Source organism: Periplaneta americana, chromosome 14 (genome assembly GCF_040183065.1).
Source record: "Periplaneta americana isolate PAMFEO1 chromosome 14, P.americana_PAMFEO1_priV1, whole genome shotgun sequence".
Lineage (NCBI taxonomy): Eukaryota > Metazoa > Arthropoda > Insecta > Blattodea > Blattidae > Periplaneta > Periplaneta americana.
The window spans coordinates 50105171-50131471 of NC_091130.1; the positions used below are offsets into that span (position 1 = coordinate 50105171).

Here is a 26301-nt window from a genome sequence, read left to right on the forward strand (position 1 = left end):
TTTAAAATGTATTCACATAAAAAAACTTCAGTTTTAGCACGCACGTCTGTGTTTTTCAAATAGGTTTACTTCGTAAATGATCAATTTAAAATAATTTGATTTTAGCTTTTTAACGCACCTGATGGAAATTTTATTTTCACTTTGTGATGCCTCCTAGTAACGTACATTATTCAATTGCTTATTTCAAGTAAAGGAATATATTGCTGAAGTTAGGTAATTAGTTATAGTGCGAATATTGTCGTGATAATAACTTATTCGCACAAAATCTAAACACTATTACACCGTACATATATTATACAGTATACTCCGTTCTAAAATACATGTCGTACATTTTATTCAAGAATTCACACACAAAATAAATAACTACCTGCCATTTATTATACGGTAATTATTTTAAGACAGTACCGGTAGGCCTACATGTGTATAGTTTCTCACCTGCACACTACATTCACTTTTTTAAATTTCTATTTTTGTATATAAATGAAACAAAACATCGCGTTGTGAGATAAATCTCGAAGATTGTCCTGCATTTCGGTTCATAAGAGATCATTTGAATTATCTGTGGTATTGGTGTTGATAACTTTTAACGTGAAAAATCAGACAACTACAGTGTTGTTAGTTTGTATTACGTCAATAATTGTGAATTCTTCGATTAGTTTTATGAATAATATAGTGACCCATATAAATTTGTTGTAACCATTGGTGACACTCGAAATATTACGAAAGAAAGGTCAGAAAGATTCGTTGACTTTTACGTTTGTCAACTAATATTATCTGTGTTCCAACTTTCTATATCAAGAAATGAAGTTGAGAACTTTGTTGCCACCAGTGAGTTGGTTGCCACGTAGTAAAGAAGTAAAGACTTGTACGTATCACAACCCGTATGATATCCCTTCTTGTTTCACACATTTGTGCTTCAGGGCTGTCACCTAGGTGACACAGGAAGCCGTGATCAAGTAAACAACATGGCTGCTGTTGTAGATGTAATATGGAGCTGCATCAAGGCTTCATTTTATATTTACGGGTTTTGGCTCTATTCGTCAGAAATTATAACCTTTACTATTCCTACAGCAGGTATTGGAGCTATTATATTATTTATTCTAGTTCATATTGGAAGAATACCGCCTCCAGACCCTGCAACAGTAGAAGAAATTTTGGGCCAAGATCCTTTGCTGCTAGAACGTGATGACAGTAAGAAGGATATTAAAGATGGATTATATGTTATGAAGAGCATTGCACATAGAGGAGCAGCGTTAGATGCTCCAGAAAACAGTATAAGTGCTTTTAGACAGGTATGTAGAATAATATTGGGTAAACTTAACGGAGTAGGCTATTGTTTTCCGTATCATGACGTAAAGCAAGCCATATCTCAATTAGCTTAATTTCAACTTGTCTCAACCAGTAACAACGAAAAAAAAAAACAGTAAAAATTTGACACATTTAATGAGCTAAACTTTAAAACATATATGTATAATCCTATGACTCTTTCTTCCACATATTGGATGCAATGATTTAAATTAGAAATGTATCTTGATTACTTTGCGCCACCTCGAACAGCTTGGTGTACGTGTGAACGTCATGCCTATTATCAGTAGTAGTTAATATATTATCCTATGATGTAACTATATATAGGCCTTGGTACTAAATTGTAATATTAACCCAATAAGCTTAGTATAGGAAAGATGTGCTGTATAGCAGGGCCTACCGTATATTATTAATTTGTTTCTTCATAATCATAAACATAACAGCTTGTCCATTGTTTGTGATGTGACATTTTAATAATGTTGCACAAAATAATTATTCAAATGAAGCTTTATTTTTTTAAGCCAAGGTAGAATATCCACCGGCCACTGAACGAATATTTCACACTTTTATCACTGCCAATGTGGCACTATAGGCTAAACCAATTTTCGGCAATCTAATGTAAAAGACAGCCTACAAATATTTGGAAAGTTTCAGAGAAAATATACAAATTCATTCTTCTAACATGATTTTTTTGTTTTTAAATTCTGTAATTTGCTAGGAGACGACGTTAGATATAGGCCACTCTTACACTAAACCTGGAGTAATTTAAGCTTATTAATCAAATATGATTCTACGTACTGTTTTTTATATGCTCACCCGTATGTAATTTCTATTTTATACATATTTCATTGTTATTTTCCATCCAAAGATTATTAAGAACTATGAATATTACTTATGTCTCCTATCTTTCTTCAAATAGTGTTTATGTGCAATGTTAATTTTCATAAGTTAACAATGATGCAAATTGGGGGCAACATAAGAAATTATTGACGTTGGTTTGAAATAATTAATCGAAGATGCTTTGCTTATTGTTTATTACACGCATATTTGTATGTAATTTCTATAGATTACGTTTCTTTTCTATCCCGAGATCATTGAGAATGGTGAATATTATTCATCCTTGTTTCCTGTATTTCTTAAAATAATGTTATGTGGCATGTTAGTTTTTATTTGTCGTTATTTACGTAAATTCGATGCGCCAAAAAATAAAAAATAGTAATTTCGTACTCACTCCACATCCTGTATTCACATTTATTTTCAGTGATTTATTAAAGAATGTACCGATATTTAAAAGACTAATTTAGGAACATGTTACATAAATCATTCTTGTACCAAAAGAGAATGCTCCCCTGGACAAAATTATTGTAATACATTGTAGTGGTCTCTTATCCACAAGTAAGAGATGCTAACCCGAGATGTGCTGTGCCGATGACCGCTGATATATTGGATACAATATCAATTTAAGAAGCATATTAAAGAAATTATCCTTGCACTAAAATGTAGCTAATGAAACCTGGACAAAAATGATCATATTTTAATAAAATTATTTAAATACGATTGCATGTTCAACGAATTATCCTTGAACAAAAAAGGAAATTCTCTGGACCAAATGATCGTAGTTTAATTATGTCATTACTTCATACATATACTATCAAAATTGTAGTACGCCATTCCAGGGACACTATGCCAACACTGCGAAAACTACTGTAAACCCAGCCAAAATATCTTATATAGGCTATATGAGGTTATGTTATGTTAGATTTAGGTGTGTAACATTATATGAAAGGTTAGGTTAGGTTTGATTAGGTGCATAACATTATATGAAAAGTTAGATTAGGTTAGATTAGGGTGTAGCATTATATGAAAGGTTAAGTTAGGTTACATTAGATGTGTAGCATTATATGAAAGGTTAGGTTAGATTAGATGTGTAGTATTATATGGGATTAGGTTAGTTAGATTTAGGTGTGTAGCATTATATGAAAGGTTAGATTAGGTGTGTAGTATTATATGAGGTTATGTTAGGTTAGATTTAGGTGTGTAGCATTATGTGAAAGATTACGTTAGGTTAGATTAGGTGTGTAGCATTATATGAAAGGTTAGGTTATGTTAGATTAGGTGTGTAGTATTATATGAAAGGTTAGGTTAGATTAGATGTGAAGTATTATATGGGGTTAGGTTAGATTAGATTAGCTGTGTAGCATTATATGAAAGGTTAGGTTAGATTAGATGTGTAGTATTATATGGGGTTATGTTAGGTTAGGTTAGGTGTGCAACACTATATGAAAAGTTAGGTTAGGTTACATTAGGTGTGTAACAATATATGAAAGGTTAGGTTAAATTAGATGTGTAGTATTATATGGGGTTAGGTTAGGTTAGGTTAGATTAAGTGTGTAGCATTATATGAAAGGTTAGGTTAGTTATGTAGTATTATATGAGATTATGTTGGGTTAGATTAGGTGTGTGGTATTCTCATATGTTAGGTTAGGTTAGATTAGTTTGTAGTATTATATGAGAGGTTAAGTAGGGTTAGGTTTATAGTAATACCATTATTTTATGGTTGTGGATAGAGCAGTGCCGCCCTTTTGTAGAACTCGCACAACAGATAGGATCTGGGGAAGTTTGCTTTGAATATATGAGGGGATAGATAAGTGACAGGAGATCACAAGGCTAGAATAGATTATGTGAGGGGATTGATAAGTGACAGGAGATCACAAGGCTAGAGTAGATTATGTGAGGGGATAGATAAGTGACAGGAGATCACAAGGCTAGAGTAGATTATGTGAGGGGATAGATAAGTGACAGGAGATCACAAGGCTAGAATAGATTATGTGAGGGGATAGATAAGTGACAGGAGATCACAAGGCTAGAGTAGATTATGTGAGGGGATAGATAAGTGACAGGAGATCACAAGGCTAGAGTAGATTATGTGAGGGAATAGATAAGTGACAGGAGATCACAAGGCTAGAGTAGATTATGTGAGGGGATAGATAAGTGACAGGAGATCACAAGGCTAGAATAGATTATGTGAGGGGATAGATAAGTGACAGGAGATCACAAGGCTAGAGTAGATTATGTGAGGGGATAGATAAGTGACAGGAGATCACAAGGCTAGAGTAGATTATGTGAGGGGATAGATAAGTGACAGGAGATCACAAGGCTAGAATAGATTATGTGAGGGGATAGATAAGTGACAGGAGATCACAAGGCTAGAGTAGATTATGTGAGGGGATAGATAAGTGACAGGAGATCACAAGGCTAGAGTAGATTATGTGAGGGGATATATAAGTGACAGGAGATCACAAGGCTAGAGTGGATTATGTGAGGGAATATATAAAGCTACGGTTTGGCTACGACGATCTTCATCGAACGAACATCGCCAACGATTGAAATCGCCAGCGGTCATCGTCAGAGAGTGGTTTCTTTACCGGCGAACTTCGTAGATGGATAGTAAATTGTTTTATATAGTTGACCAAGTCTGATCAGCTGATAATATATGTGGATGACAATATGATAACGTTGTAATATAAGTTTTGCCTTGATAAACAAGTACGGATCTTTAAAGTACCGACAGTTAATGTCATGTTTAGAAATAGATATACAGAGGGGTCTTTTAATTCACTGATATTAAGACATCTTGAAAATGAACCCACCAATTTTAAGGAATATTTCAGACTTTCTTCCGAACAATTTCATTTCGTCTTAAGTTCAATTGAAAATGATATTGTAAAATTATCCACAAAATTTATTCACAAACAATAAGCCTAGCTGAAAGATAAGCATAACTTTAATGTAAAAAACCAATTATATAAACACTTTATTTTTACTTTTTACAATGTTATTTTTTTCATTTAGGAGCATTTATTTAGGCCATAATGTTACAAATAACAGAAATAATGTGAGGAGGTTTTTGCACTTCTCTCCTTTGCTCGGAATTCCATTTAATTTGCTATTTCACACTCTAACTTTTGCTTCAGTAGCTAAACCTGCCACATCGTGTATGTATCCTTCAATTATGAATCACTTTACTCAATTGTATTAACAGTTCTGGTTGTTGCAAAATTTTACTTTCATTTCGTTCGTAATTAATTTTAAGTATGTATAGTTTATTGTGCATAGTAAGATTACATATTTTCTCTCATTATTATTTATCTCAAGAATTCTAGACTTTCAGTTTATCTTCTGTAGGTCTATATTCTGTTGAGTGCCCAAGTTTTGCAACAGTACCGTATACAAGCCATTATTTTTTAAAACTTCAGTTGCTGTTCTTTTTGTTTTGGTTTTAAGGATATGTTTAATGGTGTAACACATATACTGTAATTTACCTGAAATCTTCTTTACCAGTATAATTGAGGGGCTGGGTGCAAGGAGGGCATTTTAGAGGATGTACCCTTTTCGAGTAAAATGCTTTATTGTGTTCTCTGATCTGTTATGCATATGATCACCACGTTGTAGTTCAATAGGCCTACTGTGATCACAGAGGTCAGGAGTACCCAAAATGTAAAAGCGTGCATAGATCACATTATTATGGTTTGAATTTTCAACATCAATTTTCTAAAAATTTGCATTTGAGAGAAGTGCCTTTCTTGGACCCAACCCCTCAGTTATAAAATGTATGATAATTCAGCTACTGTTACGTGAAATGAGCATCTTGATTCAATTTTTTTATCATCTTGAAAATTTTTGAAATTATATAAATAAATTCTAAATAATGTTCTGCTGACATTTCACATAAACAAGGAAAATAAAAGAGAAAATCTATACAATCAGTAGTGGCCCACGGTTACAAAAGTTGGCAGTTCTGCATGAAAAATAGCGTATTTAGCAAACGCATGCTGTTTATTGCATCTAAATCAGATAACGCGTGTAATTACAGCCCTTTCTCGAAGTTGACTGTGCACCCGAAATTGTGCTCCAACCATCCGTGTGCTACACCTCTCCCACCTGGTACAACTAGTCACGTTGTGGAGATGTGCCCCACATGCTTCTCTAGTTTTTTAAATCAAATTAACTAAATCCTTCACTCCGGTGTTTGTCCATGTATTTTCTCCTCTAAACAGAATACATGGGTGGGGGAGAAAGCGTTTTCATGAGCGCAGCAAAAAACCAATTGTTTCCATTACAATTTCGGTATTAAAATGACTAGTAGGCTACATGATTTCCTCGACTTTTTCCAGAAATTTCAATATTTAAATTTTGTGTAGGACGTCCTAATTTCTTAAGTTAACATGCAATTTCTCTTTTAATTTCGAAAAGGGTTGGTCAATTAGGTTTTCATTTCTTTCAATTTTAATATAAAATATTTCCTTAGACTCACTGACTAATCACATCACACCACCCACAGTACTATAACACATTGGAACTGTACTGATATACAGTAAGTAGTCCAGAAGCCTATGTGTTCTAACGCAGGTCATAAAGAGACGAGAGTGTTGGCGGTTCTTTCGTATATTCGGAGAGAACTGCTTCAGTTGCAGCTCTAATGCAGTCTTATGAGACGGTGAAGAAAACCAGTTTTCTGCTGCCGACTACCCTGTGTTGAGCTTCAGGAACTGCCGATCACAGATCCGAAAAGTACACTACAGCTAAAATTCTCGAGCAGTTCAAGGCTCCTACAGACAGTAAAATCTCGAATCGAAGGAGAATGAATTGGAAAAATAAATGAAACAATGAACTACATTACATAAAAGCATGTTTTATATTTTTAATTTTTTCAGGTCCATTTAAATGGCGGTTCTACAGTTCTGCAGTTCTGCAGTTCTTATTGTAGAGCCGCCCCTGTATACAATATTAATTCCTTCATGTTTCGCAGGCCAAAGAGAAAGGTATGACTGCAGTGGAATTTGATGTTGCTCTAACCAAAGATCAAGTACCGATAGTATTCCATGATGATACAGTGGATAGGATGACTGATGCTACTGGTAGAATAAACAATATGACCTGGGAAGAGCTAAAGCAGCTGGACATATCAGAAAAGCACCCAATGAGGTACCTAAGTTTATATCCAATTATCACTAAGTTTATGCCTTGAGAACTCGTGAAAATTTGGCCAATACATGGTAACGGTTCCCATCCATCATGGGAGGAAAGTGTAGCATAGCATAGTTCGGTTTAGAAAACTGGCTTCAACAGCTGGGAGGATCAGTGTGCTAACCACTTTTTACCCCCATATGTGGTTGGATGATCACGCATCTCTGTTGCCATGAAATTGGCAGTTGATTGGTAGGTCATGAGTGACTCTGTTACACCTGTTATGCTATGAATTATCATGTCTGTTGAGAATGCATTGTTTTAAACACTTCATCTTTAATTAAACTTATGTGTTTTAATTTTCTTGGATAGGCATAAATATGGAGGAGAACGAATTCCTTTATTTGAAGATGTTGTGAAAGAATGCCTTCATCTTGGTTTACGGATGTTTATTGACCTTAAAGGTGATGATTTGAAGGTAAGTTTCTGTTTTCCACAAAATTATACAGTCTTGTTTAATATTACGTATATTCATACGTGATGCATACATATATGAAGAGCCTTGAGCCTTCCCTTATACCACTTCATTACTACCCTCATCGATTTCACTCACGATTTATTTAGATATACAATATATGAGTGCTATAAGAATGGGGTGTTGCCCACTGTGGAAACTCTTACAAAAGTAATAAAGAGGGTGAGTATTTATGACCTTCCTTCCAGGACAGAAGGCTGTTATGTTTTGTCACAAGTATACACTCACACAGATTACTAACAGGACTGAAAAAAAAAAAATTGGATAGCAAAATAGGTTTGTTAATTAGAGTCCAACCAGGCTTTATTGAAAAGGACAAGAAATAAATAGATTATTTATTGTGAATCATAAGATAAAGAAGTACAGGTATACACAATTCTTAAATTACGTAGGCCTACTTACTTACTTATGGCTTTTAAGGAACCCGCAGATTCATTGCCGCCCTCACATAAGCCCGCCATTGGTCCCTATCCTGTGCAAGATTAATCCAGTCTCTATCATCATATCCCATCTCCCTCAAATCCATTTTAATATTATCCTCCCATCTACATCTCGGCCTCCCCAAAGCTCTTTTTCCCTCCGGCCTCCCAACTAAGACTATATGCTTTTCTGGATTTGCCAATATGTTCTTCATGGCCTGCCTATCTCAAACGTCTGGATTTAATGTTCCTAATTATCTCAGGTGAAGAATACAATGTGTGCAGTTCAGCGTTGTGTAACTTTGTCCATTCCCCTTTAACTTCATTCCTTTTAACCCCAAATATTTTCCTAAAACCTTATTCTCAAATACCTTAATCTCTGTTTCTCTCTCAAAGTGAGTGTCCAAGTTTCACAACCATACAGAACAACCAGTAATATAACTGTTTTATAAATTCTAATTTCTAGATTTTTTGGCAGCGGAGTAGATGACAAAAGCTTCTCAACCGAATAATATTTATTCTGTGTTTAATTTCCTTCTGAGTGTCATTTATATTTGTTACTGTTGCTCCAAGATATTTGAATTTTTCCATCTCTTCAAAAGATAAAATAATCTCCATTTTTATATTTCCATTTCGTACAATATTCTCGTCATGAGACATAATCATATAATTTGTCTTTTCAGGATTTGCTTCCAAACCTATCGCTTTACATGCTTCAAATAAAATTTCCGTATTTTCCGTAATCGTTTGTGAATTTTCTCTTAACATATTCACGTCATCTGTATAGACAAGAAACTGATGTAACCTGTTCAATTTCAATCCCTCTCTGTTATCCTGAACCCTAGATCATGTAACAGATAGGTCATCGCTATGTTAAAATCATTAGCACTTTGAAGAGAACAACTGCCAGGATCGCCACCTGTCTGCCATAAATGAACACGATATGACAATACAGTCACTAATGCAATTCAAATGGGAATTATGACGTGACTCCTTATGTAACAACTAGATTGCAGCATAGTAAACCTGACAAAAGTTGTGAACGTCAAAGTCTATAAGGCCAACCTATCTAGGCCTGAACTTACCTAATGGCATATTCTAGAGCGAAGCTAAAAAGTAAAGGTGCTTTAGCCCGCAGTGAATTGGAAAAGAATCAGATAGAAACTGGCCTATACGGACTTTGCTGTACGTTTCACTGATACACATTTTAATTAATCGAACTAGTTTCTTGGGAATACCAAATTCAATAAGAATATTGTATAAAACTTCTCTCTTAATGGAGTCATATACCTTTACGTACTGGTAAATCTAAATTCTTCAAACAGAAAAGTATATACAATAGTATGAAAGGTGACTTCTTTCTAACAAGGGGCCGAAAAGTAATAATTATCAACTATGCTAAGACAAACAAAATTACTTTGTCAAACATGCAATATGAAATATTGAAACATAATGCTTATGAGTGGAAACATGTTATTAATTCATAAAATAAAAATAAACTTCTTATTTCATCTGTTAACCCGTTTTCTTTTTCAATCAAAATACTGTCAATTTAAATACACTTTCATAGTTATGAGTTAATTAAGACCTATTGTAAGTATCTGCATTACAGAAATAGATGCTAATATGTGTGTGATGTAGCTTCCCCAAGGCAAATAATTGAAGTGATAAAATAATAATGTACTGTAACTTGGGGTCACTTTGCTCTACTATTTTATATTTTAATTAAAATAGGCTTAGAAAATTACATTTTTACGAAATTACTATGTTTTTGATAATTTTATTAACTAATTTGGGTTAAATAGAAGGTATTGATATTACTATGTTCAACAAAAAATACTTGGGTTCCTCCTATTATATTTTTTAAAATGTGGAGAAAAGTTACCTATATGATGGGGAAACTTTGCACCAGTCTTCAAAACCAACACTAAAAGATGGAATATTTGTTACGGAGCATTGTATGCCTTTTCTGTGCATTAGAACATAAGTCTGGTTTTCAGCATGTTGAAAATCCAAAATGGCAGACTGATAATGATTTACTGCAGTTCTGCGAATTTTAAGATGATGGTATTAATAAAACTATCCCAGAACGATACATCAGCTGATTTTAAACCTAGACACTGATGAAACCTTTTATTTAAGTGGAGCAGTGTATAACCCCCAGGAGCAAAGTAACCCCAAGTTACGGTACTATATAAATTATTTTTTAAAATTAAAATTGATTTTATGATTTCCACAGCTAGTACCTGTGATCCACAATGCATACAAGACTCATAAAGAAATGTACACGAGGGCTGTTGTGACATCTTTTAATCCATTCTTAATTTATTTGGTAAGTATTATTAAGATTTAAAAAATTTTTAAATAAAAAAATCATTCCAACTTTTATTTTTCTATGCTAAACACTGTCAGCTCACATTTAGCCCTCGCATTCAATTAAATATCCATGAACTAATAATGAATCATAGTGCAGAAAAACAAACAGCTGTGGCATGAAGCTAAAATTACTATTTTACTAGCGACAAATTACTAAATAATTAAAAAAAAAAAAAAAAAGTTATTTCCGTTGTATAAATCTGTATTTGTAAATTTGTTACCACAAGAACTAGTAATAATTACTAACAGTTTCATTTGTTTTGCCAACGAATTATTGCATAAAAATTTGTCATTTGTAAAATAGTTAAAATCGCGAGCACGTTTTCTACCAACCAGAGTTCCTGTTTAAAGAAAGATTTCGCGTGTCAAGAATTAAATTTGAGACATTGCTTGCTACTGCAGAACCTTATTTATATACTGCAGAGGAGTTTGCCACTAAGAGAAGGCTATTTTAAGAGTAATAAAACACTGTATTTTGAAAATGATAATTAAAAAATCAGTATTATTAATTTCGAAGATAATATGTAAATACATACCACAGCTCCTTTCCTAAAGTTCGGCCAACTTGTGTCTCTCTTATATTTCCAATCCTTATTCTATGGCACCATACCAATTAATTGAGCATATATGTGAAGTTCATCTCATTTATTTGAGTTTACTTTCTTTGTCAAATTGGAAGAAAACTGTCCAAATAATAAGTTATCCTTTTCTTCACTTAATTTATTGAGAAATATGATGCCAAAATATTTTGCTCTATTTTTACAACAACAATTTTATGAATAATTTCAAGGGAAAAATTGTTCCGGGGCCGGGTATCGATCCCAGGACCTTTGGTTGTACGTAGCAGCACTCTACCAACTGAGCTACCCAGAAACTCCACCCGACACCGTATCAACTTTTCCCTTTATATCCACACAACTCGCGTGGGCTGACGAAATGCCAGAGACCCACATCAAGTGCACACAATCTCTGTGTGACTTGGAATTGTGGTTTTCTGTTAACATACACAGTGACGTATATATTATGCAAATCTGCTTTACAAGGAGCTTCACCCGAAAGACTAGATTTGCAACAATTTTATGTGTCATAGGCTATGACAGTATTGTCTTTATTTTTTGTAATTAAATTAATGCAAAACTGAACAATATTTAAAACTGATTTTAGTATTATAACACCACTTTTTCAGCAATATTTTGAAACAGATTTTGTAAATTTGGCTGCCTTTCATTTGTAAAATATGCTAGTCGTGACAAATTAGTAAAACTGTGTTATGCAACACAAATTACTGAATTTTGTCATTTGTCATCTATACATTGGTAAATTGTCACCTGTCACTAGTTTCTTTTATGCAGTAGGCCCCTGGTGATAGCAGTTAGTTACAAATGAGGGACACTGCCAGCTTGCTCTTTATTCCAAAACTGGAAGGCAGCTGCAAGACATAGGGAAAGGTGAAGGAAGGAGATTGGGGAGGCCATGATCCAAAAACAGACTGAAGCACCATAGATAGATAGATCACCTAACTATGTTAAATTTTGTACGTCAAAAGTAAGAGGTAACTTTAATTGCTCATATTTTCTTCATTTTCTAAACAATCTTAAAAATCCTGGCACTGGCTTATTACACGAGAAATGAGATTTTTTGCATCACCATGGCAACGACTTCATTTATGATCATTCTAGTGGTCATGTTATCATTAGACTTTTCTGTAACTTGACCTGCAAGATGCCAGATATTAACCCAGCAGATTATTGATTGTGGGATTATCTGAAGGAAAGTGTGTTCTGGAGAAAATCTACGACAGCTGGTGAGTTGAAGAGAAGCTGTTACTTGCACAAGAACAAGATGGTGGACACATACAGCAGCAACGATGAAGTTATAGCAATGGATGGTAATGCAAAACGTCCTATTTCTTGTGTAATATGACAGTGCTAGAATTTTTAAGATTGTACAGAAAATGAAAATATGAACAATTAAAATACCAGTACCTCTTACTTTTGAAAAATCCTGTATAATTAGTATCGAAAATTGAAGATTTTATACATTGAAACCCAGATAAGCCCAAAAATGTTTTGTGATAAAAATACAGTATCACATTAGTTACTCTCAAAAATCGGTTAAATAATGTTGAAATAAACTGAAACAAGGAACATATATTTTCTAAAGCTAACAAATACTACCAACATTATCGCACAACTTATAAAATGTCCCTAACACCAACAATGACATAATATCCGAAGGCACTGCAACTGTCCGTAAAAAAGGACGGTGGGAAAATCTGGGTTAATAATTTCATATTAAGGTACTGCATATGTCGACTCTTAAGATAAAAATTCACATTTTTTCCTTAATGTCTTTCAAACTTTGGTGACATGATTCCTCTGAGTAAATTAAGTTGTTGTTTCTTGAATATGAATCAATTCATCACATAAGAGTTCCTCATATTTTGATGTCAGTGGTCATATGGACCTTGCATAATATGGCTTGTATAGATCCGACGTGGAGACCATAACATCACAAGTTCTTTGGCATGGCGACCACACGTGTATGCTTCCACATCATATTCTGGTGCAGAAGGAGAAGGTCGACCTCGCTACAACAGCCTACCACCGATGTTAGCAGCACGTTCTGTAGACGTAATCAACAAATGGGCATATAACAACTTATATCATCACATGCTGGGTCTCTCTGTCGTACTCCTTCACAAGGACGTCATTACATCGTGAGTATTTTATTGTTCTCCCCAATCCTTGGCCATGTCTGCAGGTCCGGCATCGAGATCCTGGTATCACCTGTATGCTTGCATGGAGATCGCATAGATTTGCAACACTCTTCTATAATGGCACCAAAGGAGATGGCCAATATAGGTATAAAGACCCCTTTCGTCATTACGCAGCTCGTTTTGTAGACCTGTTGGATGAGTGGGCATTGCACAATATTTATCACCATTTCCTGGGTGCATCAGTAGTGTGCTTATTGAGGGATACCATTTCAGCGTGAGTATAAAACATCTGCATGACTAAGTAAGCCTAGTGGAAGAACTGCTAATGTGCTTGTACTGTTGTCTATTCAAAATAATTGCTGCCCTCGATGTAAACAGTTATAGACGACTGTTATTGATTGCCAACCACAGCTCAATTATCGCTTATTAGATGCAAACTAATATTTGTGTTCAGGAACTACCTGACAGTCGAATATTGCAGTCAGGAGTAGACGGTCGAATTACAATCAGGTATTTCGAATTGGTTTGTACATGCACGGTCTCTTAGGGCCGTATTCATAAACGAGACTTTGGATGTAGACATCCCAAAGTCGACTTTCGTAGTAAAGTTTAACTTTGTTAAAAGTCCTATTCATAGACACTACTTCTGAGACTTTGACCTTGGTAAGTCGAGATTTGACGATCTTGTTCTAATGTTGGCAATCAAAATCACTGCCTTCTAAACGAATTAAATTAATAGATAGTTGAAATAGAGTAGGCATTGCCACAATCAAAGCCATCTTTTGAGTCACAAATCAATGAAACAATTGAACATCGGTACATGTTAAGCATTGTTGCTAACCGTTCTTGCAGCTTTACATAAGAATAATATTATTCGAGGGCTTATTGTGAAACTAAGTACAGAAATTGACATTTTTAGGTATTTACACCAATCGATAATGATTTGTTCTTCTACCTGGTCACAAAAAATCGTAATTCAGTTCGAACAGTCTTGTATGTAACACAATTCGTAACTACAAAACATGATGGTATAATTCATCTGAAATAGTATTGCCTGTTAAGAATTTTGTTCTGAATAAACATCTAGGTCTATTGTAGATACGTTAGTTTCACACTAAGCCCTGAAATTATTTCATTGTAAAATAATTTTGTTGTGAAGATACGGAAGATAAGATTCCACCAATGACAGACTATGGAAGAGACATATTATCCTGCTGACTGTTGGCTGAGTTACTCCCTGCATGTCTGCAAAAACTACTTAAAAATTATCTGAAATCAATATGCAGAAAACATTATTATGACGACCGCAAGGATTATAAATTAACTGCATTTCCAACTGTATAACCTATCATCTATAGAATTAAATAGTAAGAATCAATATTAAGCTATTAATCCTTATCTATAGCGTAAAATCGCGATGAAATAAGTTGTATTATTTTACATCTTGATTACACAACTTTTAACTTGTATTGTTTATTGGTGGAATACATAATCCTTTTTGATTATTCATCAATGAAAGTTGAAACATGACGAGGATATTTAATACTGTCTACTTATCAAATCTGTACCTTGATTTTAATTTCTAACCTATAATAATACGCTAAGGAACATGAGCAGCTTTAATCTCCTGGATGTCTTCAATATTCTCGGCAAATTCAACAATTTCCCAAATATCAGTCATTTTCCTTTTGTCACGAACGAAAGTCAAAGTCAAAGTCTAGATTATCGGCGACTTCGAAGTAAAGTCACGATTGAAGTTTACTTTCCTCAAAGTGTCGACTGTGAATAGGAAAATGGTGACTTTGTACTTTCCAAAGTCAACTTTGGTCCAAAGTCTCGTCTATGAATACGACCCTTAAAGTGCATCCACCACTGTGTTACTTTGTGAGACTGTATGATTATTTATCGTTTTGAAATATTAGTTGAAAATGAACATATAATATAGAATCCTGCCAGTTGTAAAGTTACTCCTGTATTTTACTTCCTTTGCCTCTGATTGAGGTTCTGGCTGATATGAACATCTACTATCAGACAGTACATCTCACTTGACGATATGTGTCAGAAGAAGAACAATTGAACGAAGTTACGCAATAATAGACCAACCGACAATTGAAAAAAATTAGATATTTTCATGCTATAGCCGTGACGCTGTTATTCCCAGCATGACTCCTCCTCTTTTCTTACGTCTAAGGAAGTGAAGGCTCTATAAAGTCTAGGTAGGTAGTATCGTTCGCCATTTTTGTTCTTTCGTTGCCGAGTTACCATACAAGGAATCTATTTGCCACACCGTTCAACATTATCATGTCGTTGCTCCTATGATAATAAATCAAACGCACTGTAATTCAGCAAATAATTGAGTGGCAAATAACGTCTTTGTGTGCTTTCTGCGAACGCCAACGAAAGAGCCAAAATGGCAGGCGATTATATTAAGTATTTATCGAGCCTTAAGAAATGAATAACATCTTCCTCAGCAAATCACAAGACACACACGTTTAAATGTAGCTGACCTGCAACACGATTGGCTGCCAGAAATTAGAGCGACGGGACTATAATTTAACTCGGAAAAAATCAAGAATGCAATATCTGAATTTTTCTCCTATTTATAAGCAAAAATTCGTTTATTGCATAAAATTCATTCATTTATTTTGCTCTGAAATATTAATTCAACTGCTGGTCTCTTATTAAAAATTGGTTAGCCCTTTTTTGGTATTATTTGTGCTATTTTTTGTAATAGTATGAACGTTATAATACTTCTTGCATAAAATGTTTTATCAAAAAAGATTTATTTCATTGGCCAATATCTCGAAACAGGTTTTTGGCACTTGGATCACTATTGCTAATCACCGTTCATTGTTTCTACGCATCTGAAATCTGATTAGTGTAATGTGTATCTAATTGGCGATTGGAGGGGAAAGGAACTGGCCACCTACCCCATAATCTTCTGGCCTAGTTGCCTCATAAGTGGTGCCTTGTTGGTATCACTTGTGAGGTTTAGACCTGTCTTCAGACAGTTGACTAAAATAACAAAAACAACAATATGTAAAAATTCTATAAATTCGTATACAAATGTTAAAATCACGCTACAGTCAATGCAGTGGATGTACACAGGTACTACCAGATCAAAAAGAAATATCAGTCATTTACGACCAAAAGCCTTAAGCTATACAGAAAACAGATAAAACAATGTAACTTATTTGTCCAGAGCACCTGTTAGCTAGGGATATTCCTTATACCATGAAAATTTCTATTTTGTCTTCCTCCATCTACTATTTTTAATATGTAGATGTGGTGTCGATCTCCTATCTATTTAAGCACATTTTGTTTCATACATCCAATTGGAAAATGGTTTCTCTTTTAATTCTATAAATAATGACCTCAATGATCTCTCAGTATGAACCATTTTACACAAAATTAATAACACTTAACAATGCAGCACATTCAAAGAACAACCAATATAGCGAAACGTACTGAGATGTGGCAAATCGATACCCCCTCCTCGGTTCCCCCTCAAGCTTGCGAGTCGAGGTCTTTAGCCTTTAGAGGCTTCTGCCACAAGCCTCGTATTGAACTCTCCATCCTGGAATGACTGTCTTAAAAGCCTCTTAAGAAATTCGCCACTGTTGATTACAGAAATTTCATATATTGATATTGGCATTGAGTGTGATAATAGATGTTTCATAAGCATTCAGTGAATCCATTAATGTGTTTACTGTCGGTCTGAGTGGCGCAGTCGGTAGAGTGCTAGCCTTTGTGCCCGAGGTTGCAGGTCCGACCCCGGCACAGCTTGATAGGACAAAATTCCAGCACACCGGCGACGCTGATATAACCTCGGCATTTGCGTCATTAAATAAAACATAATTTTAAAGTGTTTATTTGATAGCATTGTCTGGTAATCGTAATGGATGTCTTGAAGGAGAATTAACCATGGAGGGTTAGCATAGGAATAAAGTGACCTATTATTAGAAAATAATGAGACAGAATATAAAATGCTTTTGTTGATTTGAGGGCAGTAGCAATTTTGGTTAGACAATAGTATTCAATGTAATGTCAGTATAATCGGCCCGTTTGGGTTGAAGTGCTTAGAACTAACCTAACTTGTCCTTAGTTCCAGTCTCTTTCCATTTTTCTTCCTAACAAAAGATAAGGTAAGGTCACATTATGGTGACTGCAAGCTATAAAACTAATGTCGATATCTTTACTGCGTTTTCATCCACAGCACTTTTTCTTGAAGGGATTTCACATAAAATAGAATAATCATTCTAGCTGCAAACAGTCAACGAACTTCACTTAGAGCTGCCATTCAACCTTTCACTAATCAGTCATGAATACTGTGAATCTTAGAAGTCCAGGACGGGCCACATGTGACTCTCAACATTACGAAACTCTCAGGTGCAAGACTGGATGTTTGAGATTGTGTGTTTGTTAATCATCCAGGAGAAATGTACTGGTACGTGATCAGCAAAAATGACTGTTTAATGGAATTTCGACGATTATTTTGCTCATGCAATCAGTCATCAATCCTGTATAAGAATTTGTTCAGTTTCAACCAATCACAGTCATCTATCACTGTAATATTGTCGAAATAATCTTGTTGCACCTGATTCGTAAGTGTCTGCATATCGTCGTTGTTCCTGCAATAACTGCTATGTTCAAAATATAAAATTTTTCAGTAGGAAGAAAAAACACATTTATTTATTCTATAGCAATGGTACATAGGAGATTGTGAATTCTTACATTTCTAAAAGAAAGAAATATAATTACATATAGGGGATTTTATTATTTGCTGTATCACTATTTAAGTTATTTAATAGAGCAAAAATCTGAAAATCGATAAATATGTCACATAGGAGTTACTGCAGGAACAATGACGATATTGTCACATTTGATTCCTAATTAGTATGGAGAATATTTAGAAGGTAGTGACAGCTTATCCTCACTGAAACACTATGTACAAATTAATGAGAAACATCATAAGTTCGTTATAAACAAACTATGAAACAAACAAATCAACATCCTCTTCATCAAATACTTTTACTTTTAAAGGATGCCAATTCCATAATTGTATTGTATTTATTAACATTCCATGGTATTCATACATGCTTACAGCTAGAATATGGAACAAATCAAAAAACTTAATATTATTATAAAATCTTAATTTATAGTCACAGTCTAGATGAAATATATACAGACGAGATATACAATATAGTCTACTAGTACAACACAAAATTTTAGTATCAATTTCATGAAGTGTTATTGAATGTCATGAATTCACCTACAGCAGGCGTCTCAAGGCCAACGCATGAAAGTTGTTACAGAGAGCGAATGTAGATAGCGTAGTCAGCACAAGAGATAAGCGCAATACCCGAAGATAGCCGATCGCTGATTCATGTTACAAGCATGAGCGAGCTAAGTTGTAACTGTAGCGGGAGAAATGCCATAAAGCTGCACTTTTGAGTTGTATTGTCACAATAGACTGTTATTTTCGGAAGGAATAAAATTTCTTAAGTAGTTTGCAATAATAATAATAATAGTAATAAATTTATTTTCTAATGATATATCAATGAGTAAAAATAAGACATCTGAAGCATGAAGAACCATACATGTTACATAATTATTTAAGCACAAGGAACTGGCCATCCTTACCCCATTATCTCCTGGCCTAGTTGTCTGTAAGTGGTGCCTTGTTGGTATCACTTGTGAGGTTCAGACCTGTCTTCGGACAGTTGACTAAACAACAACAATACTTCATTTCTAGTAAATGGTTTTTGGTATCTCTCTCTTTTTTAAGTTTACACTATATTTAATGAAATAAAATTCAATTAAATAATAATAAAATTACAATTAAACTTATTAAACTTGTTGGTTGTTAAAGTACGTATTTTTATGATACGTCAATATTAATATATTAATTACAATAATAGTTAAATAATATAATTCGTGATGTTTTCAATAATTAAAAATAACCAAAACATCTTAGAAATTCACAAACAATCTTAAATCTGACCTCAAATTCCTTTCTCAAGTCCTCCAGTACTTTATTATGTTTGTTACATTGGTCTTGATTCAAATTAGGTAACAATTTTAGATTAATAAAATGGTAACAGTTACCCACTGAAACTTGCGACTCCCACAATTTCGCTTTCCCTATGACACTTTTATTTCTTCATACATTTGCGGTAATAAGGACATCCTTTCCTCGAAGATGGACACAACATCGTAGCGGTTGCAGATGTTTATTCAAACTTCGCGGTCAATGACGTCATCCGGAGATACACGAACTGCTCCCGCATCTTGTTCCACTTTTACATATAAAAATAGAGAGAGGAGGAAGTGCTCTGAGAAGGCCCTATTGAGACGTCTGACCTACAGAGGCGTGAGAAATTACATAAATAATTTTATGTTTTGAGTTTCATTTTTTATATCGATAGGGAGGCTATTAAAAATTTTTACTGCCATATAACGCACTCCTTTTTAATAGCATGATAGACTTGCCGATGGAGTATGAAAGTCATTTTTTTGACGTGTATTTATGCTATGAACTGTTGAATTAGTTACAAAGTTTTCACGATTGCATACGAGGAAGATTATTAATGAAAAGATATACTGACAAGCCATGGGCATTATTTGTAGTTTTTTTTAAATAGTCCTACACGATTCCCTAGATTTGGCTCCTACTGTTATTCTAATTACTCTTTTTTGTAATAGAAATATATTGTTACTATCTGTGGAATTTCCCCAGAATATTATTCCAAACCTCATTACCGAGTGGAAGTATGCAAAGTATATTGCTTTTAAGGTATTGATATTTACTGTCTTTTGCATAGATCTAATAGCAAAACGAGCTGAATTTACTTTGGGGGTAATTTCTTTAATATGATTTTTCCAGTTTAACACATTACCGATTTTTAAGCCAAGAAATTTGGTGGTGTTGTTTCTAATAGGGATCTGTTATTAATTATTGCGCTAGAAATTTGCGGATGATGATGATGATGATTAGCATTGCAGTAGAAGATATATATGCTGCCTTCATTTTGCACTAATTTAGATTTCCCTCTTCTATCAATAATTTTTATAACAAAATAAGTTATAATATATTAAATTAGGGTATGGTTGCCAGCTTTTGAAAATGAAAATACGGGAGATTTCGAAATGGTGCCCAACATGACCTACTACATTCTTTTTTTTTCAAATATGTTGTTGTTGTTGACTGATGCTAAGAATCTTGGATTTGTTCCATTCTCCATTCCAATAGTATTTGGTAAGCTGCAATGATAAACAGCATCTATTTTCTTTATTGCTGGGCATTATAGCAAATGTTCTTTATCCATGATGGAGTTCTGATTTCTACAGAGGGTTTTGTGTAGCTGATATGCTGCGAATTGTAATGCTTAATTTTGTTGATATATTAAAATGAAATACTGATATAAATGTTTTATTTTTTTCAGAGAAGTTGTTCGTCGCTGGAAGGAGCGTGGTGTAAGAGTTATGCCGTGGACAGTCAATCTACCTTTGGAAAAGCAGTACTTTTCCCGTATTCTTAAGGTTTCATATCTTACAGACACACTAATCGGCGAGGAGAATGGACTGAAGTTTTCTTGATTTCCCTTTATGTTGAAGTATATTGCATCTATATTATATTTAGTTCCTCCCAAGCATGAAGTCAAAGAATTTTATAAAGTTCATATTTGCATGTCTTCCATATAAATGGAAATTTGTATTAAATACGCAAATAAGTTATCATTTTTATCTGTTTGGTCAGTAATCTTGTGACTAAATACATTTTTCTATAAGCAGATTACACGACTCACAGATTTATTTGTGTATTGCTGATTTGAAATATTTATTATAGGTCCTTTACAGTCAAAAAGTTGTAAAAAATAATAAAAATAATTGTTATTAAAACCACACATATCCAATTTTCATTGTAGGATTGCATTTTAACTAATTCAAATTAATTCTTTGTTCATAAAATATGTTGGTTTATCTCGTATGCTCCAAAGCCTTGAAATTCATACAAGAGACCATCTTCAAAATATTCACATTGACTATACAGTAAATCCTCGATTTAACGGATTATTGGCGGAAAGAGTGTCAGTTAAATCGAAAGTCTGTTAGATCAACAATTTTTTAAAACAATAATATTTTGAAATATAATACTATAATTTGAACATATTAATGTTACATTCTAAATGTAGATACCATTTCTCTGATACCGACATAAATTAACAGATCACTACGTCATGCAGGACTAATGTACCTTTTTTATCTCAGTTTGCCGAGTTAGCTCTGTGGTAGCATGTCTGCCTATAGACTAGCCGGCCCAGGTTCGATTCCTGGCAGGGTCAGGAACTAGGAGAGATGATGGTGCACAACTTCTAATTACTAAATTGTGCACCAATATGCCTGGGTTAAAACCCAAATCTCTCCGCAGTGCATATGAAGGGAAGGCATATGTCACTATTGATAGCAGAGTGCGTCTGGCTGCGAAACCAGGTGGCCCGGGTTCGAATCCTGGTCGGGGCAAGTTACCTGGTTGAGGTTTTTTCCGGGGTTTTCTCTCAACCCAATACGAGCAAATGCTGAGTAACTTTTGGTGCTGGACCCGGACTCATTTCACCGGCATTATCACCTTCATTTCATTCAGACGCTAAATAACCTAGATGTTGATACAGCGTTGTAAAATAACCCAATAAAATAAAAAAAAAAAAGATAGCAGAGTGCTGCATTGGAGTTAAATCGCTCGCTTGAACTCGGTCAAATGTCGCATCCTCGAGTGAGATAAGATCTGTCGTGATACGCTCGTAATAAATAGAAGCACAGTACAAGGTCATCTCACTGACATATCTTATCCTATATGGAAGGCGACAGATAAGATACAGATCTGTTTTGCTCACACCGTAAAAATAAGGCTTTATTTTCTGCATTTATGACAAATGTCTAATGGAACATACCAAAACAGTAACATGGAGTTATAAATAAAATAGTATGAAAAACTTCGATATACAGTTATTATTGCTAATTAATAATTATTCAATATTTGATTTACCACATATATAATAGGATAGGTCCATACATAGTGTTCCGCCTATATACTGCGACAATGTAGAAACGTTTTACAAAATATTATTGATATAGCAGTAGATTAAAAACAATATTAGTACAGAGATAACGTCACAGAAAATATAATAAAACGAATAATCATGCTGCACAACTGTTACAGACGCAAAGATTGATACACTAAGTATCACAAGTAAGAATTTGTCCCACACATCATTCTTCATGCCTTCTTTAGGACTTAACTTGTATTCCTTGTTGAGTAGTTTCAACTTCACTACATCTTTTAGCTCGCTCTCCATTTTTGACAGTGTTCTTCTTGCCAGTAACAAGAACGAATGCCTAACGCTCGGCTTATACAGTTCAAGGATTTATCGCTCGCGATAATTTTACCCATCATGCATGTGCACTACCTATCAGATTATGCTATGAACTACTTGGCACTCAAGCGAAAACGTCCGATGCAGACCTCTGGTTGATAGTATCCGCAGTGTGCGGAACCCGAATCACGTAAGTGAAGTGGGTAGGCATTAATCACACACACACACATTTTTATCTCACTACATATGGCATGCTGAGACTGGTGAACAATCATCATGACCATTTCATGACACGAAATGACGTAATCGCGTCTCACCGGACTACATTTTATCTCATTATGTAAGACATTCTTCCACAAAAAAAATAAATAAATAAATAATAATAATAATAATAATAATAATAATAATAATAATAATAGTAATAAAAATATAAAGATTTGTTATATCGAGAGTTTACTGTATTTTCTTTTAATAGCTGTCACTGTCAGACAACAAAATTCCACTAATTAATATTTATAACATGCATTCCAAAACATTTAATTAATTTCCATATTTAAAATACAGAATCTGTGACAAATATAAATGGCAGTTTTATAAATCTAGTCGAAAATGATAAATTTTATACAACCGTAGAATATAGAAACTAGCATTTGTAACAAAACATAGCAAATAGCATTGATGTCTTGACAAGTACATTCCACAAGATTTCTTGATAGATCTGGTTTTTGTGAAAGTTTTGTTTTAGTCATAATACAGAGCAGTCGTCAAGAAACAGGTTTCATTCAGATAAATGCCATTGGCCTTTTACTGTTATAGATCAAATGTGACTGCCAAGGAAATAGTGTGTACATTTCTCCTGACTCGAGCGTAGGAAGGTTTTGTGTTGTGTAGTATGGACAGATAACACACTCTGAAGAGACATTTAGAGCATTAGTTTACAAGTGACTTCCATTCAGTGCAGTTCAGTTTAGTTCGTGGTAGTGCCGCGCACATTAGAACAGCAAGTCTTCATTTGTGATCAGGGTTGCCAGATTTTAGATTACTAAGGAGGGACATCCTTTTTCCATCATATACAGTACTTAGTTTTGTCTTAAAGAAAGAGTGATATGTATATGGGCAGAGTTGACATTTTCACGACTGTACAAAAAAAAAAAAAAAAAAAAGATTTCTCTATATACAGTTGAAGAAACTAATATGCATCTGAAAATTTCAATTTTAATAAAGAAACATATTGTAGGTACATGTTTCCAAATGCAAAACAATATTTATCTGATAAAAGAGTACTATTCAGTCGATACTTAACATAAAACACAATAAAACATGTTATAACAACATTTAAACAGGTTTAAAAACAAACGTTTTCACCAATTTTGATTGGCATCTTCAGGTCGTGTATGTCGAATAGAACATGTTGTGATAAGTGAACACTTGATATATAAAGTTAAAAACAGGAGTTAAAAATATAATATACTTAAAAACAGAGAATAGAACTAGCAAAAAGCCATCACGATGTATGTAGAAGCACTATGTTGAAAGGGGCATGTGTGATCCAAGGGAATGGCGGAACTCTTCCGTCATTGCAGGTGCAGCTTTCATGACAGATTTAACAAAGCTACGAACAGGTCAGTCGTATCGCCGACCTCATGGATTCAAGATGCTTTTCCAACTTTTTTATTTTTCCTGCTTTCCATAACCGGCCACACGACCGACCTGTTCGTAGCTTCGTTAAATCTGTCATGAAAGCTGTACCTGCAATGATGGAAGAGTTGCGCCATTCCCTTGGATCACACATGCCCCTTTCAACATAGTGCTTCTACATACATCATGGTGGCTTTTTGCTAGTTCTATTCTCTGTTTTTAAGTTATTATATTTTTAACTCCTGTTTTTAACTTTATATACCAAGTGTTCACATATCATAACATGTTCTATTTGACATACACGACCTGAAGATGTCAATCAAAATTGGCGAAAACGTTTGTTTTTAAACCTGTTTAAATGTTGTTATAACATGTTTTATTGTGTTTTATGTTAAGTATCGACTGAACAGTACTCTTTTATCAATTAACATTGCACTTAACAGAACCAATATGCCTTTAAAAAATACATATATTTATCTGGCTGAAAGTTACGTCACGTTTCTTTGGCATCTTTCTGAAGAGCTTGTGGTAATAATATGTTATGCCAAATTATTCAACTTTATTGGGAAACAAGAAGCAAAATGGGTTAAATGATCCCAAATTGCGGCCATTAGAAAACAAAAACAACAACAAATTATTAACTTAATGACTTAATTGTAATAGTTTTGTCTCATAGATTCCCCAGCTGTTTATTATTAATGGTCAACATGTAACTATTAAAAATGATTAATGAAATGATGCTAATGAAGACGAAATGAGTCCGAGGCCCAACGCTGAAAATTACCCAGCAATTTTGCTTCGAATGGTTGAGGGAAAACCTCGGAAAACTCCAACTTGTAAAGCACAAATTTCAAAAGATGGCATCACATGTGACAAAATATTTAAATTTCAGTGTTTATTAATTGATTACATGACATAACATTTATTGATACCTAAATTGATATTTATTTTGTGACTAGGCATATTACTGCTCCAAACCCATCATTTAACGTACAGTATACTTTCGCTGTTACAAACCTTACACTTGCTAAAATATTGTCCCCCCCCCCCCCCCAATGTGCATACCTACATTGTTAAGAAACTTAATTTGTTTAATGTAATTATTTAGGTCTAGAAGGAAATAGTTACTGTGTAATGATAAAATTATACAAGTAATGTTAATTTTCTAAAGGAGGGACTTTTTGCATCCCGTCTCGAATCAAAGCAGGACTCGGGATTTTTATATGAAAATCCGGACATGTCCCATCGAATCGGGACATCTGGCAACCCTGTTTGTGATACATATATTACAAAGAAATCGTACAAAAATTGTCGTCCGCTATTTCTACGAAAATATCCTGGCTTTCAACAATCCAGAATTTAGTGAAAAAAGTGAAACCGACTCATTTAAAAAAAGGTACTTAAATTTCATACTAAATTAAGAAAAGCTCGATTATATAGACTATAGACTAGAACAATCCCACTTACTATAAAATTTTCTCTTCTCTTCCTCTATTGGACATTTCCATTTATACGGGTCATCTGACTTAGCCTCCTCCAGACATCCCTATCCCCCCAAGAATTGTTACTCATCATTGTTGTCCATTCCATTCCTCTTGCATTTAAGTTGTCTCTTATCCGATCCAACCACTTCATTCTTGTCTTTCCATTGTTCTCTTCCTATTCTCTATTGTTCGCATTTCAGGAGACGATCTGAACAAGAAATGCGAGTTTTTCTCCCACTCTTACAACCAATCCTCGACACGGAACCGACCGTCCAATGACTGAGCCTTGTTTGTCCCAACTGGACAGATACCACTCCACCCACCTGCTCCTTCTAAGGCGCTGAGTTACTCGGTATGGCATAATTTTGCCCCACATTCGATTAGTAGGCTTAAGCATGGCATAGGTGTGTCCCGATTGAGATAGCAGAATGGACAGGACATAGCTGCATCCCGACAAAATCAGACAGCAGAAGAAACAAGGATA

The 26301-nt window shown here is 34.4% G+C and overlaps 1 protein-coding gene across 2 annotated transcripts; it reads left to right on the forward strand.

Annotated features, from left to right (window-relative positions):
* Positions 1-505: 505 nt before the first annotated feature.
* On the forward strand, positions 506-23059 carry LOC138713269 (glycerophosphodiester phosphodiesterase 1). 2 transcript variants are annotated; one of them, XM_069845232.1, is made up of 6 exons: positions 506-1292; positions 7115-7290; positions 7645-7750; positions 10466-10558; positions 13366-13595; positions 20767-23059. In XM_069845232.1, exons 1-6 carry the CDS (start codon positions 966-968, stop codon positions 20918-20920), a joined length of 1086 nt encoding a protein of 361 aa, XP_069701333.1. In that variant the 5' UTR covers positions 506-965; the 3' UTR covers positions 20921-23059. The 2 variants fall into 2 exon arrangements, with proteins under 2 accessions (XP_069701333.1, XP_069701332.1); XM_069845231.1 differs by lacking the exon at positions 13366-13595 and adding an exon at positions 13092-13321 and having other exon boundaries at positions 916-1292.
* Positions 23060-26301: the final 3242 nt, after the last annotated feature.

What these genes read in the sequence shown, in the direction of transcription:
- LOC138713269 (XM_069845232.1), top strand. Translation starts at nt 966, where the DNA reads ATGGCTGCTGTTGTAGATGTAATATGGAGCTGCATCAAGGCTTCATTT. An exon ending in GTATAAGTGCTTTTAGACAG is followed by an intron (nt 1,293 to 7,114) that starts GTATGTAGAATA and finishes CATGTTTCGCAG; the next exon opens with GCCAAAGAGAAAGGTATGAC. An exon ending in TCAGAAAAGCACCCAATGAG is followed by an intron (nt 7,291 to 7,644) that starts GTACCTAAGTTT and finishes TTTCTTGGATAG; the next exon opens with GCATAAATATGGAGGAGAAC.